We start from the raw sequence: 22125 nt of genomic DNA, 5'->3' as shown, positions 1-22125 counted from the left end.
ACTTATGTATATAATTACATTTTAGTTCCTTCCATTACATTTAAGTTTCTCTTTTTTTCCGAGTTCCAGTTTGACTGATTCATGTTTGACTGGTTTGGCCGCCATATGAAGCTCTCTTCTAATTTAAAATCTTGTTTCCCCGTCGATGTAGTTAGCATTTCTGTTGATCATTCGTCGGCATTTTTTTATTAAATACATTTATTTTTCAATGACTCAAATTCATTGGGATGCACCTGTACTTACCGGTTTTCCTTATATATATATGTTTAATTCAATCCAATATTTTCTGTTTTTCAAAATTACTATAGTAATGTCAGTACAAAGTAGTAATGCAGTAAGCTGTAATTTGACAATTTAAGATGCTAAATATTATACTACCACTATATTTTATGGATATTCATTAAGTTGGTGAAATGTTAATCATAAAATTATATTCATTATTACATCGTTTTCATCATTATTATAATTAATAATTATAATCATTATTACTATTGTTAATTATCATTATTAATATTGTTTAACTATCATTTTGTGATTATTATCGTTATTATTATTGTTAATATTATTGTTCTTATTGTAATTATTACCATTATTATGTTAATTATTGTGATTGCTATTTTTATTATCATAATTATCATTATTATAATTATTATGGTTATTATATATTATAATGCTATTGTTTTTATTACTCATTTTATAATAATTAACATAATTATCATTTAACATAATATTTTCATAGAATTTAATAGAAATACCAGATCTAAAATCATAATTATAATTAACATATAATAAATATATTAATTATTATGCTTATTTTTTTTCCAATAAGACAACAATTTTTGTTTCATTATTATATCTGGATTATCTTTACAGAATTACATATATAGTAATTTAATTAAAATAAAAAAAATTCAAATTATTTAATAAAAAAAAAATAAATATATATAATAAATCATATACGATAATATCGAAGTAAATTATTAAAAAAACCAAATTCAATTAATTTGATTAATTAGTGTAAAATTGATAGTATAATTTGTTAACTATATCAGTGTGTTAGCCATCATAATATATATGAAAGAATTGAGTGTAATATAACTATTATACTATTATTATTTGTGATATTATTGTATACACACATACAAACAAGGATAAAAAATAGTAAATAATAATAATAAAATTAATTAATTATAAACGGATTAAAAGAAAAATTTTCATTATTAACTTTTTTTTCTGTAGCTTTTGTTTTTTTTCATTTTAATTGTATTTGAAAAATAAATGTGATTTCAATTTAATAAAAAAAGTATAGGAAATAGTGTATTAGTAATTAAATGTTTGTGTACATGTAATATGCATTAATCCTAATTATTACATTTGAAAAACAAAAAGAGAAAAAACCAAAACTATTTTTACATAAAAGGTGAATATTAAAATTAAATGTGGATAATCCTTTTTGTTTTTGGTCATGTTTTATTAATATAGTGAAAAAAATATTTGTTGTAGAATAACAAATGTAATTATCGTCATTATTAACATAAACATTGTCATTATTAATAAATTTAATTATCTCAATATTTTAATTACTTAATTAAAAATTTCCAAATTATTATAATGAAAATTTGGAATAAAACAAAAATTAGTTATAAAATTATTCGAAATCATTAGGTTTTCGAATGATATTTCTGATTATTCTATATAGATCCGCGCCGTAAGTAATTATTACTGTCTATATTTTAATAATGTTTTTAGCTAGCCTTAAACGCAGGACTCTTAATACTAATATGCTTAATTATAAAAAATAATGTGTCAGTAACTATTGAAAATTGTTTCATTGATTACATCATATCCATCCCGGTATTTACTTGTCACTAATAGCTGCTTACTTGAGTTGCTATATTCTTTTCCGGTTTGTTCCCTACGAAAATGTAATTGCCGATAATTTGTTTATATCTCTGTAAACCAGTTGTTACATAAAGCGGTAAATATTATATTGCGGTTATTTGTTACATAAAGCAGTAAATTGTTAATTCGATTCCAATTCAACTAGAGCTTTCGCTCTTTCAATTTTAATTGAATACTCCTATAGATAATCTGAAAAAAAATGTCCAAATACCGATTTGTTTATATATGTTTTTCCACAAAAATCGGGTGTGAGTTTTAAAAATTTAAATTAAAATTTAAACTATGAAAAATTTCTAAAACTTTTAATGTGTTTTTTTTAGCCACAATATACGGTCTATTTTTGATAATTCAGTTTTATTCTAGTATTACTTCATTTAGAAATACTCTGTGTAACTCGAATATTTATATAATTCTCGTTTCTAGCAATTTATGTAAAACATAAAAAAGGAAAATCAAAGAAAGTGGAGGGAAATTGCAGAAGTGGGGGACTTTTTTCAATTGTGGTCTCTGTATAAAATTTAGTTTGAATTAAATTTATGTTTTACTTGGTTATCTGAATTCACGCAATTTTAAGCAAAATATTAGCTTCCATAGCTTTCTTTAATTTTCTACCATGGTTTTATTGACTCACTTTTTTATAACTGTGATTTATTTTAACTAGATACTTCACTAGTACTAAGCCTGAACATTTAAGTTTCATCTAAGTTATTGAATAGTTTTTAATTTCAATTGGCGATTCTAAATTTAATCTAGTACCTATTTTTTTATGTTGAAAATAATTTTCTTACAAAAAATTCATGAATTTCGAATTTTAATTTTAACATAAAACTTTGATTTTTAAAAAATTTTATTTTTATTCGTTTAGTTTCACTAGATGATGTCAATTTAATTAATTTTAAATTAAGAAGAATAAATCAAAATTATTAATAAAAAAATTTACTTTCTTTTTCAAATATAAGTAAAATAATTAAAGTGCATAAAAATAAATAAACAATAAAAAAACCCAAAAGAAAAATTTTTATTCTAAAAGTATATTAAAAATCCGTCATTATTTTCGAAGCGTTCATTCGGAATCCATTTTGTTCCAAATTGGATTTCAAACAACACAATTGTGCCGGCGGCACTGGGAATGGTGGTGGCGTCGTCGGCAATCATCATAACACTGGACACGGAACAACAACAAATAGTGGTGGAGTACCCGGCGGCGGTGGCGGTGGTGGACCAGGTAGTGGTGTACCCGGTGGTGGTGGAACAAGTAATGGTCCAAATTCATTGATTAGTAACGGTCCAAGTAGTAGTGGAACTGGTGGTAGTAATGCACAAAATTCTGGTACTGGAACAACAACAAATAATTCATTAACAAATAACACCAGTAATAATAATCATAATAATCATCATCATCATAATAATAATAATAGTAATAATAATAATCATCATAATCCAACATCAATACCATCAATCAATTCTGCTGGTTTAATAGGTTCACATCATCATAATACAACAAATTTAGGATTAAGCCCACAATCTAGTGTTGATTCACAACAATTTAATATATTTCCAGCGATATTTAGTCGTCAATTGAATTTTTCGACAGCAGCTAGTTCTTGTGGACAAGGTAAATTAATGGATGAATTACGCCCAAATTTAGTTGGTGGCCTTTTAGGATTACAACAAGGTTTATTAGAAGATCATGCATTAACACATGGTAATTTACAACATGGTGGACAGGATACAAAATTTATGTCATTTCAAGATAATCGTTTAATGGGTATAACATCACATGAAAATCGTTTATTAGGTTTAGCATCACAATCATCACAAGATAGTCGAACACCGATATCATCAATTGATAAAACATCATTAGGTGGTGTTAATCAAAGAAAATGTAGTAGTACACCAGAAGATTTTAGTGCACTTTATTCTGGTTTACCAACACCTGGAATGGATTCATCATCACATCATCATACACCAGCCCATACACCACCAACAAGATTATCAGATCATTCGTTATCAGGTAAAAATTTTATTATATAATTAAAAATATTTTCTTAAATCTATTTTTAAATTGAGAAGCAATCAACTCTGATTTCGAATAGAAAGTCGAATAGACCGCGGTATTAATTTATAATTAATCAATTGCAACTCATAAACCACTATTTTACTGGAATTTAATTGCAACTTATAAAAATCAAAGCGATTTTCCCCGAAATCTTCAGAAGTTAGTCGGAAGAGATTTTATTTCAGTTGTTGGATCTTATCATAACAGCTCTTATAAACTGTTACCAACAGGGTTACCAAATTTGCATACAACACTGCTGTTCTCTATATTTCTTGGAAAAGCGCTTTTATATTAGAATTCATAACTCCTACCTTAAATACTGTCTCTACATAAAGCTTTCTACACCACTTTATACACTTTATAGCACAATTTAAAGGTTTCTCATGGTATGTTTAAATTAATAGTTTGTGCTGGAATCCAAAATTATTTAATTAAAATTCTTTAAGCACAACTGATCTCAGTTTGATACTAAAATATCTTAAATCTTTATCCAAATGCAAAACGTTTACTAATTATTTTTATATAACAACTTAAATTTAAATTTTGTGATCATTTGTAAAATTATAAAATTAAGTAAATGTTAAAAGTATAACGATTTCAATTATGTATAAAAGATTAATTAATAAATTTTCACATATTCGTGCCTTATGCACATAATTTTAATTAATTCTTGTGTTCCATTTGATAGTATATAAGACTCTAAAGTACACCGGAATAACTTATCGAAATAACTTAGTTCCGCCTCTTTCACAGTACAATACATAATACTCCCAAGGGCCTGGGAGTACATCGAAGCAATTGAAAGTAGTTTATGAATGGAATAGAGTTTTGTACGGAATTTCTATCAGCCTTCCTATATATAAAAATCATAAAACCTCTAAATTATGTTATTATTCATTTTGCGATTTAAAAATATGAAGCCATATACCGGAATCAATGTGAGTAGCCATGTTTGTCTTAAATATTCTTCTGTAACAAGCTGCTTTGTTTATAAGGTAGTGTTATACAATACCTGTAATGCTGAAAATTCAAAGTATTATACACTTTTAAATGGAACACAAAGAATAACTATTAAAATAGCTATTATCAAATAAAAGGTGCTAAAAAACAAAAATTAACAAAAAAAAGCAAGCATTATATAGTTATTTATTTTCGTTCAAAACATCATACAAAAAGGATGCTTTTAAATCCTTCGTATTTAATATACATAGAGGAATTTGAAATATTTTTTAGTTATAAAATAAGCAACCGAATAAATATGCAGTTTGGGATAATTTATGTAAATTTTTCGTAAAAGAATTTTAAATAGCCTTAAAATAAGGACACTAAAATTTATATTATTAAAGTGTGGGTTTTATTAAAAAAAAAAAAATACAAAATATTAAAAATGAAAAATTAACAAAACAGAAAGAAAAATGAGGAAGAAATTTGAATATTTTTCGACTATATCGTTAAATACTTAAAATATAATTAAGAGTGACTGATGCCACATGAAAGGACTCATTTTTTCAGATAATTTAACCGGGATTCTATTAAATTTTAAATGAATTATGATTATATATATAATTAACGCGAATGTCCTTGCGCTTAAAATAATTTTGTTTTTCCTTCTTTGTTGTTCGTAAAGGTGTTTTCTATATAAGAATTTCGTAAAGGTGTTTTCTATATAACATTATGAATGTTTAGAGTGCTGCTCTGTTATACGTTAAACTAATTTTAAATGTAAATTCTTAAAACAAAAAAAAAAGAAAACATAAAAATTTTTGATGAAAACAAAAATATATATTTTATAAATATTATACGGATGTAATTAATTTAAATTATCATTAAATCAGTATATTTTCTATCAGTACATATGTATAAGTATACAAAGTGTTATACGATAATATTTAAATAGCCGATCCTTTTAATAATTTACAAATACTCTAGAGTCTAGACAAATGTATAATAATTTCTGGTGTATAACACTTTTAATTAGGTTCGACCATTTAAAAGATATAGTTGAGAGAGTCCCATACAAAAATTTCTACCGGAATAAATGTATGGGACTCTAGATGTATGAGAAAGCCATCTACCGGAATAAATGTGTGTAATAATTTCTCTCAATTACGCTTTTGTATACGTTGATGTAATTGAAAAGTGTTTCACACCTAATTACTTATAGGTTTATGTTTTGTGCGTTCCTATTACATTAATATAACAGTATAACACTTTTATAGCAGATTGACTACGGAATAGTTGGGTGCTATTTATAAATGGAATACGGTTTTTTATGAAAACCTCGTTATACATGTTAGAGGAAAAATAACCCAAAAAATTCATATATATTACAAATTTTACTGTTATAGTTTCAATATAAAAGTATGATGACATCTATCGGAATAAATGCGCATAACTATATTACTTTGTATATAGGCGCTAATGTAAATGGTAGTTTTGTAAATTTTTAGATTTTTGCATGATATATTCCTTTAAAACGAACGAAGTAAATTTAATATTCACAGAAAGGGACAATACTATATAAGTGTTATATGCGTTATTAACGAAATTATATTTCGATATTTGTATATTATTTCGATATTTATATTTATTTCAAAATAATTTAAAAACCACTTAATTTCTAATTTACACAAAAATAAGTCAAAATCTAATATTATAAATTTTGTGATCTATTTGCGTATAATATTTTATTATTTGTCTTAAGATTATCTATATAAATACCTTTAAGTGTTATACTAATCGCTTTTCTTTTTATTATTATTCTACAAATAAAATCAAAGTTCAAATATTTTAATGTTTATTATTATAATATGGTTAAGAAATCCGCCACTATTATAGTGTCGAGTATAATTGTACTCTGTGTTCAATTATATTGTTGATATACACATGTATACCAACAATATATATACCAAAGAAAAAAAAAGGGCTATTTAATTATTTTGTTATAAAATTAATCCTTGACGCGTGCCGGCTGACAAATATAATAATATGATACTTTTGTATAAATAAAATTTTATATTGCCATATATGTATATTAAAAAAAGAAGAGGGGGAATATTAGAAATTTTCTAAGAATTTATAACACTTATTCCATACACAAACATAAATGAATGGCATTAAATATAGAACATAGTAGTTGACATTTATTATTATATTCAAAAGGTATTAAAAATGTAAATATTGGTAAATGTATACATAAAAAAAAAATCTGTTTAAGGATTTTATTTTTAAAAACGGGTTGATTAATTCAAGTAATTATTTTTGTTGAAAATTTATAGATAGCCATGTAGGAATACAATATTTATATAGCGATTTTTAAAGGCGTAAAAGAGAAGATATTTTTTGATATTATACAAAGCACCTTGCAAAAATATGCCATTATAGAAGATTAAAGTTATATGGTGTGTATATTGAATTTCAGGGTAAATCACCGTCAATAATTCACCATAAAGAGTTTTGTATTTTAAGAGTTTTATCCCATAACAGATGTGTGAATTGTAATTATTGTCTATTCTATTATTGAATATTAAAAAGAATTAAATCCTTTATTTTTTTATTCTTATTCTGCTAGTACTTTGTCATATAGGCCGGTATATTTATGTATTTTATAATTTTGGTTTCTCGAATGAGTTGATTATAATTCAAGAATTTGAGTGCATTAAGACGAAGGTAGGATATTTGAGTGCATGTGTAATATACATTCATTGATAGTATGAGTATGTGAGAGCGTTTCAAGTCTATATCTAGTGAGACTAGAGATTAAATTGAAAGCCAAATTATCGCCAGAATATTTTTTTACGATATTCAAATAACTATTCATTATACGTAAAGGTATTATTAATACAAAAAAAAAATTTCAATGATATTATTATTAAAAACAAATTTTGACCACAATTTGGTCATTTTACAAATGAAAATTGTAAAAATTTAAAATTATTAAAATTTATAAATCCAAATAGAACTTTTAAAATTGAATATAAATAGTTTTGAATTATATTGAAAATAAAAATGAATATTATTAAAAACATCTGGAAATTTAATAGATTAAGCCATCATCACAACCCATTTAAAAGTGTATAACAGTTTAAATAATATTGTAGGGTAATTGGGGGCTCTTATATTAAAAGGAAAGCATTTTATAACTATAAGATTAAAATTTTAAAGAAAAAATTTAAATAGAAATATTAAGGATTTTGTCATTTATTAAAAAAACATAGACAGCCCGCTGGCTAGGCCGGAAGGAATGCAATCCCGCTCTACCGTAAAAGCACAAAATTTACAAGAATTTTTTCTTCTTTCTTGGCTGCCATTTGCAATACATTCTCTCAAGAGATATTTTAAGTTCTTAATCGCTTCCTTACAAAGTGTGCGATACCTTGCTTTCCTAAGTTGTTCTGTGGTTTTACAGTGACTCGACAGTATACCCATATTTAATGCTGTAGAAGACTTGTATGTAGCCCGATACAGAAGAGTTCGGGTTAACAATGCCTCTGTCAATATTTAAGTTATCAAAGGTTGTGTCGAAAAGGCTATGTCTGATTAACAAAGGCTGTATGGAAAAGAATAATATTGAAAAATGGAAAATAGAGAGAAAAGTTTATTAATAGCTGTCTTAGTAAATACTTTTTCATTCATTAATTCATAAAATTTGAAAAAATACAAGGAGATTGTAGTTTATAAGACTTTCAACAACTTTTCTACATACTCGTAGAAGTTAGGATTATTTATAAAAGAATGCTTAACCGGACATTCACTTAATTTTTTTTTTTTATATTTTTTACTTTTTACAAAATCTTTGCAAATTAAATTTTCTTTCATATCCGGTTAAGAAAATATTAAGTAACATTTTATATGCATAAGACAAAATTTGTTTCCACAACGTATAAATATATAGTGAATTTTCAAATTTGAATATTATGAACAATAAATATACATGTATTCATAACTGTTATATTATGTACATATATAATAAATATAAAAAAATTATATTAAAAAAAACATGTTCATATTTTTACAAATTATTTACACATTTTTAGCGGAAGGAGCATTTAAAAAATTAAAACCAGAACCTAATAGTGGAATTTCATCGGTTTCCGGTGGTGTTACATCACCAGGAAGTGGAGTTTCATCATTAAGTCAACATGCTGGTCATACACCAACAACAGCATCATGTCCAACACCGGCAAGAAGAAGACATAGAACAACTTTTACTCAGGTTAATCATATATACACATATATATTAACTTATACACGTTATATAACTGTATAACAATAATTTATATACAAGTAGCTTTCTTCTATAAATAAGTCTTTAATGTATTTTTGATATTTTATTCAAAAAATATAATTTAGAAAATTATTTTAATCCATAACATTTGCTTTAAATGCCATAATTAATAAATTATTGTAAAATTAAATTTTTTAAATTTAATAATAATATACAAATATAAGCTTATACATTATTTAATATGCATATTTATTACATATACATATGTACAGGAACAATTAGCCGAATTAGAAGCAGCATTTGCAAAATCACATTATCCAGATATTTATTGCAGAGAAGAATTAGCAAGAACAACGAAACTAAATGAAGCACGAATACAAGTAAGTTTGAAAATTAAGTTTTAGAGAATTTTATTTTGTTAACAATCATTTATGTTTTTACATAAATATGTATGGTGTGTTATTTTTTTTTTAATGCAACTGTTATGTTACGGTATTTGTCATATGATTGTAATCATGAAAAATTTCAACAATGCCATCTGCATACTTAAATTGGATTCATTGTAGTCCGTCGTCAGTTCGCGACGGGTTAAATAAAATTCAATTCCTCTCTCAAAATCTTGACTAAGTGCGGGTGTTTTTATTGAACCATAAATTTTTATATTAAGTTATATACTATACTATACATCAATATTATATTATGTAATTGTCATGTAATTGTCAAGAATGTGTTAAATATTGCCATTATACTGTCATTGTATTTGTCAAAAAATTTGAAGTTTTATCATTAATATTGAAAATAACTTTAAATTGCTTTGCAAATTTACAAACTAATTGCTTACATATTTATAGCCGACGGAATTTAGTAATACATTTTCATATTTTATGTGAGAATATCCTATATCGAAATTGAATTAGTAAAAAATTGATCGGTTGCTTATACCATTTCGAATTAACGCATATAATATTCAAATATCTTGATCTTGCTACACAATTGATTACGCCTTGAGCACAATTATTGTTACCCTTAATTATTAATAAATTAATTATTGTCTGCCTTTAAGTGAAGAGACGAATTATAGTCCAAATGCGATAGGGAGTCTATATTCCTTGTACATATTCTCCTTGTGCCTGAAAGGTGTCATACGTATGCTCAAAAAAATTACAATTGATATTAAAAAACTTTAATAAAAAAAATTCTGAATTCACAAGAAGTTCAAAAAAAACGTTAAACATAATTCACAAAACATCTTCGTTTTTTATCGGGTGGTGTTCGGCTTCCCGAATAATCTTTGATTGTCAGCATGTGAAAAAGTTTTTTTGATTTTAACTTGCCTTCCTCTTGACGATGCAGTTCTAAAACTGATCAAATCTCTTTTATTTATATATATGTATAGCACAGAATATTTGTTACATAAAGTTTCCGGAATCTAGTTCCATAAAAGTTTAAACATTTTATTGGATATTGTCCACCTTATATTTATCTTTAATCGAAACATTGTTATATTTGTACAATGTTAACTATTAAAATACTGAATAAGTCTACATATGTGCAATTTTTATTTTAAATACTTTCTTTTTTGAATTAAAAAAAAAATTTATTTTTGTTAATTTTTATTCTATGTTGTAACAAACAATTGATTATATAAGATTTGTTTAAATTGGCTCTATGGTATACCATGCGCTATTAGTCCATATGATATTTTCTTTTTTTTCGATAAATCTCATCATGAAATCTTGAAAAGATTAGAACTCAACATACTGGAATTAAAACACGTATATGTATATACATTTGTAATAATCACAGGGGGGTAAAAGTTAATTGCAGTTGGTATTAAAATCGAAATTCTTTTGTGAAAAAACAATTTTTTTTTTTCATTTTTTTTTTATCAATATAATTGTGAATAATTTTTGTTGTATAATATTTTTTCACAATTGGGTGCAATATTTTTTTTATATAAAAGGTGAAAAGAAATAAGAGAATTTGCTAACAAATATGCTAGTGTTTTAGAAAACAAATGTGGTATACCAAATGTTAGTAATCAAGCTCGGCAAATCATTATTTGCGATCAGTTTTATCCAGATCGTAATAGTATAAATTGAAGATAAATTTGAAATGTTGTATAATATTTTAATTCTCCGTCGTTAAGTTTGTAATATAGCAAAATTTTATTTAAATTCGGGGAATTCTAACATGTTTTCATTACAGTGGGAATTCCATTCAAAAATTTTGAAAAATTCGTAATTCCAGCTGAATTCTTTAAGCAAAGACGCGAACCAAAATGTTTCGGAACACAAAATTTGCCATTACATTATGGAAAATTTAATTTGTTGCGAATAAGACAAATTTTGTCCCAAGTAGCTACATTAATTTCTTTTTTGCAATTAAAGTAAAACAAAAAATTTGAAATATTTTTAAATTAATTTTAAAAATATTAAATTTAATATTTTAATAAACTAATTTAAATTTAAAAATTCCTTACTTTCACATAATCACTGATTTCTTATTTAAATAATTTTTAAATACAAATGTTTTAGTTATACTATATGCAAAAGCACATAAAATATATGTATAATGTGTAAAACCACAGCGAATAATTTCGCTTACGTGTGGCTTTTTCATAATATGTATGATTTGAAATTTGAGGTCTAGTTTTTTTGAGTTTATACATATATATTGTATATTGTGTAAAAATAAATTGAAAATTTTGATTCTTGTGGTGAATATAGTACATACATTTAACGATATATATGCAAAATGATTATTCCGAGCCTTAGATGGTATGGATGGCCCTATTATTTTTATGTCAATAAACAATATTTAGTAAACATAATTGCAATAAATGCCGTTTTTAAGGCTATTGTCCGAACTTATAGAAATAAATTTTAAAAAAATTTAGAAATTTCACTATATATCTTTAGCTTTATATAGTCAGTAAAGTGAAATATTGTTAAATAACACAGAATAAGAATTTTATTCAATTAGTTAAATATTAACTTTAAAGAAATTTAGTGGCAAACAATACAACAGCTGATCATTCACAAAAAACAGCATCCTGTCTATATAATTAGGTTTAGGAAAATTAGATTTCTTTTTTTCACAATTATATAAAATTTCTACATATTTTAATCATTTTAAGAACTATGAAATTATAAAAGCTTAAATAATGTGATTTATATTTTGTGTACAGCTATCTGTATTATATAACATAATTTATAAGGTTCAATCGAGTTTTAGGTGAGAAACTTTTTTGTGTGTACTCACAGCAGAAATACAAAAACAGAAAGAAAAATAATTCAAAAGCAGTCGAATATAATCTCTTTAAAATCTCATATGATCAAAATATAATAACAGATATAATAAGGTTTGTTAACAAACTACAGTGCGGGCCCCTATAGTCGAATTATAAGCTAAAGAAGTATGTTTTATACAGTTCTCTTAGACGAATTCCATTTAACTGCAATATATATTAAGTTGATATATGCCAGCGTCTTGGTAAATTTCTGACATTTGTTATTTCAAATTGTTTTAACTCCTAAGCGTCTATATGCCCCTACATTATATACAAGAGTCAAAGCTTAATTTCTAAATATTAATTGTACAATTTAAATTTCGATTTTCTTCTAAAATTGTTATATGCTAAATTTATTTCATACATATTATTATTGCCTACACACATACATATATCCATGTGTATATGTTAACATATACTTACACCTACTCACATATTATTATTTTATTTTTTAAAAAAGAAAATTCTTATTACTATGCAATTAATTTAGATATATGTATACTTAATCTAAAATTTATTTTATATTATTATTATTTATATCTACTAATACGACATCTATGTGCATGTTATATAAAAATTATATATGATGTTAACAAGTTATTATTATTATTATTCTTGTTTCTTTTACCCTATAATAGAAATATGTAACACAATTGAATAGGGTAATATAAAATATTACTATTAATTCAAAAAAAAAAAAAAAGGAATAGAAAAAAAAATAAGTGAAACCTAGAGGAAAACACTTAAGTGAAAAATCCTGATCTGATTTGATTACGCGATAAGAAGGAATCAAGTTTTTTTTTTCTCTTTCTCTTTTTTTTTTTTGCAAGTACACCACTTCATTATTGTTATTATTATATAAGCATAAAAAAGTACAAATGTCCTTATTTAAGATTAGGGTTTAATATTATAGTTTTATGAGACATAAACTATTATTTTATTATATAAGGTACATACATACATATATAAAACAAGTATGGGTAAAAAAAAATTACCAAAAAGGGGGAAATTTTTACTCTTATAGGTATATTTTCTATTTTTTTATTTTATATTTATATTTTATCTTATATAAAGTTATAACAGTTGCAAAGTAAATTTTTTTTTGAAAATATTCTTGATTGAAATCTGTTACTCTCCCTTCTCTCGCACTATATGCTCTTCTTGTCGTCATCATTTCGTAAATTAGAAAATAATTTCTTTGACAAATTTTAAGTGGGTTTTTTTTTTGTTTTGTTATTTTTTGTCTATTATTATTATTTTTTTTTTATTATATGGTGCGGTAATTAAGGGACAAATATATTGTATTTTATGAATAAGAAATATTTTAATAATAAAAAAAATATAATAATACTTACTCAGAGATAAATCAAATATGTACTCTGGTTCTGGTTTATTTTCACTTTCGACAATTTGTTCTCAATTCTCAATTTTCTTGTAATTATTATTGTTATATTTTTCTTGTTATTATTTCATTGTGTGTATTTAAAGTTTTAAATTGAATGCAATTTAATAATTATTATTTTTTTTTTGTTATTTTAAATTTAAGATTAAGAGTACAAGTGTGTTATCATCTTTTCTCTTTATTTAAAAGTCTATACTTGCATACATAAATTGTTTAGTTTTTTAAAAGCATATTGTATACGAATTGTAACAATTGTTTGTCCTTAAATTTAAAAAAACAAATTTTTTTTTTGTAAAAATATTTCTCTAGTGAATTTTAGATATTTACACTAGATATACTATATGTTTGGACTTTACAAGAAATTTGATATGAATTCAAAGAAAAGTGAACAGTTATACTATATTGTGTTACGGGTTATTATACGAGTATAAAATATACTATAAAATTAATTGTTTTTAGAAAAAAAAAAATATTGATTCCATTAAGAAAAGTATAATTCTGTATAGCTTAACTCTGTAAGTGTCTGCCTATATAAGAAAGCAATAGGTCACTGGTTCAAGTCTGATTTGTCGAGAAAATTTTTTTAAATTTTCTGTTTTAAGTCATTCTTTCTGGCTATGCTATACAACTTTGTTCTGTTGCAGTTGTATGAAGAAGTTTTCTTTATTTACAAGAAAATTATTGAGAGAGCACGAATTATTGTTATTATTGCCTGCTTACCCGGTTACTGCAAAATAAGACTAATTCTAAAATTAACATAATATGTTATTTCATTGAATTCATTGAAATCTACAATGTTCATTAGAAATAGCGTCGAACATCATTTTATTAAATAATGCATAATTTTTCTTTACTTTGAATCCTTTTCAAATAAGAAAAATTTTGTTCGTCAAAGAAATATCGACGTTTTTCAATTTATCTGTTTTAAACTGTAAATTAAATATCTCTTTTATCAAAGTATCACTTATTTATGGAAATTTAACCTCATTTAAATTTATTTTTTAAAAGACAGTTTTCAATGTTGCATAAATCAAGTTGACATGAAATCCGTTTGTGTAAACATTTACTGTTGCCCCCAGATCTATGCAATAAAACAAAAAATTTCAATTGAATATTACTTTCACTGAATTCTAAAAGACAAGAAGGCGTTTTTTTTTTTAATTTTTCGACGTCTTCTACATTTCTAATTTCTAAAATTAAAATTGGTTTCCCTTGTTATTGTTGGCAGTAATTTAGAAATTACAGCATAAATACTACGTGTTACGTATTTATAAATGCCTACATAATTCAGCCTTGTAATTCAGGGTTGTAATTGCTGAATATTTTGTATATTATTATATTTCATATCATATTACTTACAATTTAGAAAGCCAGGATCTGCATTACAACAAATAAGACCCAGTTTTGCTTAACAATAACAAATGAATCTAAATGCATTCCATACATGATTGGATGAAAATCTTATATATTATTCATTAGTTTATTTTAATCCTCCTCATTAAATAGAAGCATATAAAATTCAATATAAACGCAAACATGGATTTATGTATAAACTTTTTCAATTCTTTGTATAAGTATAATCTATATGTACACACTTGTTTAATGATATATAGATTTCTTATAATTATATATTCGAGATTCTTCATCCAATTTCAGCCATAAGCAACGAACCACTCCAAAAAAAAAAAAATTTTTTTTTTTCATAAAATTTCTTTAAAGACGGAAAATATAAGAAAAAAGTTTTATACGAAAAAAAAAAAAATTAACTAGCAAAGACATTAAGTTAACTGTGTACCGAAGAATTTTTTAAAATCTTCAAAATAATTTTTATATTATTTTCAACTATAAGCACATATATATACACATATACACTGTATATACACATAATATTTATTTGAATCTTTAAAAAGAATTTCTCGCGATCCTTCATATTATATATATTATGCGAATGATGAAAAAGTGCCACATTTATACATTCATCTATATATATTTTATCTGACATTTTGATATTTTCTTTTCTTATACATTTTTCTCTTTTTTAAACGATGAAGGATGATTTAAGATTCGAAGAAGACAACGACAATGATGATGACGACGACGAAGACATTATGTTATATGGGCGGAGTAATTCAATTATGGATCCATTTGATGGCACATACATATACACTCTATTCCCTTAAATCTTCATATATATCTATATATATATATATATATATATAGTATATACAAATATATATATAAAATTTTTTTATTTCATTTAAGGAGGGAAAGTAATAACATGAAGAAAAAATAAATGAAATTGAACAAAAAAGAAAAATATGAAAATAATAAAATAAAAAAAAAATGAAGGAAAAAGTCTTAGATTTTTTTTCTTATTCTTACTTTTTCGAGTAAGAAAAAAATTTTTTTTTATTTCACTTTTCAAACAAGTTTTTTGACATCATATTTCGTTCAGTGATAGCTAATATTTTCATAAATGGGGGCCATCATTGTTTTACTCTGAAAATATATAAATTATATAATGAAGTATGTCGGATAGTGATCTGATATAAACAATTATGAAAGCGGATTTCTAATCAATGTTCGGACAGTCGGGTTTTTTTGACACAAATTAAGAATATAATATTAAACACGCACTCCGAAGATCAGACGATTTAATTTATTTTATTTTTTGTTAAATAAAAAATGTTGACTGAGATGTAACAAATTTATAAACGTATGTTTGTAAGTAAGAGTTTGTGTGTGTTTTCGCTTCAGCTTACAGTCAAATATTAAATTTTGTTTTCTTATTTCAAAAAATTGAGTGGACAATTGAATGAATGATTTAGTTTTGTTAGTAAAATTAAAATTTTTGATTGGTCAGAAAATGTTATTCGAAAATTATTGAGTGGAAATTTGCGCTGAGAGGGCAAGTGTCGTTATATATTGACCTCTTTTTTTTTTGACTGTAATAGTGAGAGTTGTAATTATGAATATATCTATATTGTGGCTGAAGGTTTGTGAATCGGTAGTACAGAAGGCTCGATTTTTCGTAACATAAATAATTTTTTTTTATTAAAATTTGTTGAATTTTTATAATAGACTTTTAATATTATAAAACTTGAATAAAAATAAGTAGTAGTAAAAAAAACTGGTCTCGTGTTGTCTCGCGATATATAGGCGTTGTTTTTAAAGTGACAATATTTTATTTCCATTGTGTAATGCTGTTCTTAACACTGCACTCAAATGTTATTAAAATTTGTGAAAAACTCAAAAAAATTTTTACATATAAAATTATTATTGGTCTTTAAATTCTTTAACTTTAACGCACTATTTTGAAAAACTTTTCGAAAAATTTTTAAATTATTTTTCACTTTATAATTAAAATTTTTTGTTATCTAATTAAAATATTCGCGATTTCATATACATATATAAGTTTAGAGATTAAAGTAATGAAGAGGGCATAATATAACAGAAATGAAAGGAAAAAGGTTAATCAATCCTGATTATTTTTTTTTCTTATATTGGTATTTTTCTATAAGTAAATTATCACTGCACATTTATAAGGATATATATATATATAAATAAATACCTATATAATATAATTTTTTACGTATACTTAGTATATATGAAAAAAGAAATCCTTCAAAAACTTCTTAAGACATTTTAACTTGGCCGTATTCTGTCACGTCCGTAACGGAATGAGAGGATTAAAAAAAAAAAAAACAAGAAATATAAACACATCAAAATTTAAAAGAAGAAAAAGAAAAGGAGAACATAAGAAAACTCATTTTTGGATTGCATGTGCTTTACAGTTACTTATTGAAAACCTTAATATTCTGTTAGAGTTTTGTTCTCATTCTAATTCTTTCTCAAGTATTTTTTTTTTCTTCTGTTCTGTTTCTGCTAGAGATTTATATTTTTTTTATATAACTGCTAATATATGTATATATATATATATATATATATATATAAAACTCATATATATGTATATATATAAGTTATATTGTAATATATGAAATAATTTTGAAGATTCAAATTGAAAAAAAAAATTGTGGAATATATGAAATAGCAATACTTTTTTTTAAAAATTATTGAAATTATTTCATTTACTTTAAGATTAAAAATATCCAAATATATGTATATATATATATATATATATATATGTATTTGTATGCCCATAAATTGCTATAGTTTTATTAGCAAATATTACCAATACAAAATAAACCAATTTATTTACTGTTTTTCATTAGTTTACACTCTATATACAAAATCGCTCTTTACACTTTATAATTGAATTTAGTATTGTTAAAAATAACGTGTCATCACTCATTAATTAAATTTCATATATTCTGGTCATCTGTCAAGCGAATAATACAAAACGTAATGCTCTTGCTACATTCCTCCCTTACGCGTATATCTTATTTATGTGTGTGGTATTAGTAATTTTTCAAAGTCAATTTGAAGAGCCGTCTGCCGGCATAAATATAATATTGTATACCTACCTATATACATATATTTATATCTAATTTTGAATTTTTTCTTATAAACGAAAATTTTAATTTTATAACAATTACTAATTCTTTAAATTTTAAAAAATTTCAAATTTCTACATTCGTCTCATTTTACTAAAATGAGTAAATTAACTGTGGTATATACGAGTACTATAATGAATAAATTAAGAAATATTAATGACATAATTGAGATTTTGAGTACATTTACAAATATAAAAAAACACAAACAAATATAACAGTTTCACATCAAAATATAACAGTTTCATATAAAAAATATAACATTTTTTTTAATATATTATAAATATATTGATTATTTTCAATATTATAAGTTAAAAAAATGAAATTTGAATTCATAATATAAGGTTTTTAATTTGTGACTTTTGTGCGGTATCCCGGACAAATCTCACAAATTATTGATGAAATGATATTTTCCGAGAGTAAAGCAACTTTTTCATGTCAGTCTTAACTCTTAACAAATCGCAATTCTTATATACACATGAAACATCATTAAGTGCCCAAAACGTCAGAAACGACATTTTCTTGTTTGAGTGAGAATTTATTATATAATAAAAGAAATGAATGAGTCCTGCAACAAGCATTTATATTTAATTTAATATACTATATATAATTGCATTAGATACATTTAGTATTTATGCAAAAAACTAAATAAAAGTATTGAATTCTTGAGTTCAAAATTTACGATATTCCAGGGGTTTCATTAATTTGTGTACCAATACTTTTGTATATGTTTAAAAAAAACTATAATATCTAATTTTAGAATTTAAAAATTTTATAATATGCAATATATTTAAATGAAAAATATAATAATAATAATTTCTGATATATATATCATAAATAAATAATACTTTAGGTATGGTTTCAAAATCGTAGAGCAAAATACAGAAAACAGGAAAAACAATTACAAAAAGCATTAGCACCGTCTGTGATTCCCTCATGTAATGGAATGATGAGAAATATACAAGGATATAGTGTATCAAGAGGTTATCAACCATATCCTCATCCAAATTCAATAAATCGATATCCACAGGTAATTTCAATACATTATACATACGCGTAATTCATATATTTTTTTTTTTATATACAAATTTTGAATATAAAATTTTTGAATATTTATATATTTTTATTAAATTATATTTAATTAAATGTGTTATTTCCGAAATTTTATAAAAAAAAAGTGTTATACAAAAAATATTATATATATAGTGTCTAAAAACTATTGAATTATTTTAAACTATACTAAATATTTTTTTATTTAGAATTTTATATTTTTGTATTTAATTATCGTATATACATATATATATAATACATGTATACGTACATTTATAAATGAATATCAATTATATATAATTACAATAATTATATATACATAATATATATATATCAATATATATGTATGACTATATAATTATTATAGGTGTTGCATCCCATATTATTAAAATCTCATTTTTTAGGTGGAAAATTCTTTTTATCTATTCCAGGATCTTTTCCAAATGGGTGCTACATCATATCCTGGTATGACACAACCATTTTCAATGACTCATGGTGCAAATATGGGTTCTGTTGGTGTACGTCAGGATTCAATGGGTAATTAGCAATTAATGCACCTATATATGGGGCACTATACATAAATATTATTGTATATAATAAGCTTAGAATAGTTCTCTTATAAAATTAGAATCGAAATGACTTACTTGCCTATAATAGGATATTATACAATTATAATGTTATACTAAGTGTGTTATTACTTTATTTTCATTAAATACTTGTATACAAGTATATTTTCATTTAAATACATTTAAACTTGTTTCATTAAAATATCTATATGTATATATATGTACATATGTATGTACATTCGCTTAAAATAAATTAACACACATATTTCTTAGTTAAAATAATGCGAAATAAGGTTGTAAGGAAAAGAACGGAAATTAAGAAATTTTCTTATATTTGAACGAAACGTCTTAAGATTTTTGAATTAAAAAAAAAAATTAAAAATTTTTTTAAGATGTTTTTATAAATATGTATACATATGTATGCACATACATATGCATATGTATAAAATTACTAAAGTATTTAATTTCCGCTTTTTAATTTAAAATTTTCTTGATTTTAGGTGTTTTAATTAGATTTTTATATTGTCAATTATATTAGGGCCTAAATTAAACTCTAGTTTCAAATAATATACGTATGTAGTACATGTGTATATACTTATATATTCTCGGAAATGTCTTACATATATTAATGTAGACTTAAATTAAAAATAAAAAATAAAAAATGCTTATTCCATGAATTCAAAATTGCAATACGCAACGAAATGGCAAAATCAGTTGATTGCAAATTAAAATTTGACTAAGCTCTTTTTTAATTTTCGTCACGTCAGAGGGCATATCTTTTTAATTGAATAATTTTTTTAATATTAGTTTTGACAACAACGGTCAATATAAAATTGATATGTCAAAGTTTCAATATGAATTTAATACGTCAGAATAAAATAAAGCTTGATTATATTATCCAATTGACTTTTTAATGTCAAATTAACTAAAAAATTATTTAAATAAAATTTGTCAACCTTTTTCAAATGAATTTTTAATTTTCGCTGCTGTTGAATAAGTTGGCATTGTTATTAGCACTCGAAACTAAAAATTTTTTTTAAAATACTAACAAATGCTCTTGTTTCAATTTACAAATAAATTGTTAAATTTATTTTAGGTATGTCAGCTGAAGATGAATGGTACAATAAAAGTCTGTCTGCTTTACGAATGAACAGTTCACATCATCCAAATTTATCGGCACCGATGCTGCAATATCAAACATAATCAAAGGCTTGGGATGACTTTATGTTATAAATTTCTTTATTCGTTTTGTTTAATTTTTTTTTTATATATTAAAAATTTTAAGTTTTTTTTTTAATTTTAATTTAAGTGTCAATATAAATAAGTTAAGGTTTAAACAGAAATTTTTCCTTGTAAAAATAATGTGAAATTTATATATAATTTACGGAAATATTAGAATTTATTTAATTATATATATATGTATATATAATTAACGAAATTTGAGAATATTCTAAGATGATGATTATATTAAATTTTATTGCAATTATAGTAGCATGTTATAAATTAAAAAAAGAACAACTATTTTTTATACATTAATTTATTTAATAAATTCAAACTTTAAAATTACGGTAATGTGATATTAGTACAGAATTCAGTTTATGAGTTGTAATTGCCGAATTGTGAGGAATATTGTATTACTGCATATTTAAAGTCATAAAAATTTATTATAGAATTAGGGGGTGTTTGTCAAAATGCAAATATATATATCTTGACTTATTCAGCAAAAAAAAATGTATACATACGAGTACTACAGATAATTTTCAATTTTGTAACAAGATATCAATACAATTTATTAAGCTGAATTGAGCTTAAAAAAATACAATATAAAACACAAGATTAGTTTGTATTTAGATAAATGCTCTTATTTTATGCAATAAGTTTAGTTTAAATAAACTATATGGTTTAAGTTCCTATATATGTATATGTATCTCCAGTTTATTTTTTTAAGAATTATAATTAAAAGAAAAATATCTAGTCATTTTTATTAATTTTATATAATTTTGTTAAATATTTATTGCAAAAAATATTAAGAAACACATTAATTTACTAATAAAAATTTCTGTTTAATAATTAAATAAATTTTACTATATTATATAAGATTTATTGTATAATATTA

General features: G+C 23.7%; 2 protein-coding genes across 2 annotated transcripts; both read left to right on the top strand.

The window, feature by feature from the left end:
- Positions 1–310: 310 nt before the first annotated feature.
- Positions 311–3484, top strand: LOC129616890 (uncharacterized). Its single transcript, XM_055532399.1, has 3 exons — positions 311–341; positions 2963–3274; positions 3474–3484. The coding sequence occupies exons 1-3, from the start codon at positions 311–313 to the stop codon at positions 3482–3484; spliced, it is 354 nt and encodes a 117-aa protein (XP_055388374.1).
- LOC129618423 (homeobox protein unc-42) lies at positions 2905–21748 on the top strand. The gene is made up of 6 exons (XM_055533157.1): positions 2905–3916; positions 8998–9176; positions 9461–9568; positions 19247–19423; positions 19875–19980; positions 21106–21748. The coding sequence occupies exons 1-6, from the start codon at positions 3526–3528 to the stop codon at positions 21210–21212; spliced, it is 1068 nt and encodes a 355-aa protein (XP_055389132.1). The 5' UTR covers positions 2905–3525; the 3' UTR covers positions 21213–21748.
- The last annotated feature ends 377 nt before the right edge of the window (positions 21749–22125 follow it).

This window comes from Condylostylus longicornis, unplaced genomic scaffold, assembly GCF_029603195.1.
Source record: "Condylostylus longicornis isolate FDR11 unplaced genomic scaffold, ASM2960319v2 ptg000006l, whole genome shotgun sequence".
In the NCBI taxonomy this organism is placed as follows: Eukaryota; Metazoa; Arthropoda; class Insecta; order Diptera; family Dolichopodidae; genus Condylostylus; species Condylostylus longicornis.
The sequence above is the reverse complement of the archived record's forward strand: the minus strand, read 5'-3'. Positions and strand labels throughout refer to the sequence as shown.

Excerpts from the sequence above, each read along its gene's own strand:
- LOC129616890 (XM_055532399.1), top strand. The coding sequence starts at position 311 with ATGTCAGTACAAAGTAGTAATGCAGTAAGCT. Across the intron at positions 342-2,962 it reads AAGTAGTAATGCAGTAAGCT|CGTTCATTCGGAATCCATTT; the intron begins GTAATTTGACAA and ends TTATTTTCGAAG.
- LOC129618423 (XM_055533157.1), top strand. The coding sequence starts at position 3,526 with ATGGATGAATTACGCCCAAATTTAGTTGGTGGCCTTTTAGGATTACAA. Across the intron at positions 9,177-9,460 it reads ATAGAACAACTTTTACTCAG|GAACAATTAGCCGAATTAGA; the intron begins GTTAATCATATA and ends ACATATGTACAG. Across the intron at positions 19,981-21,105 it reads TGTACGTCAGGATTCAATGG|GTATGTCAGCTGAAGATGAA; the intron begins GTAATTAGCAAT and ends AATTTATTTTAG.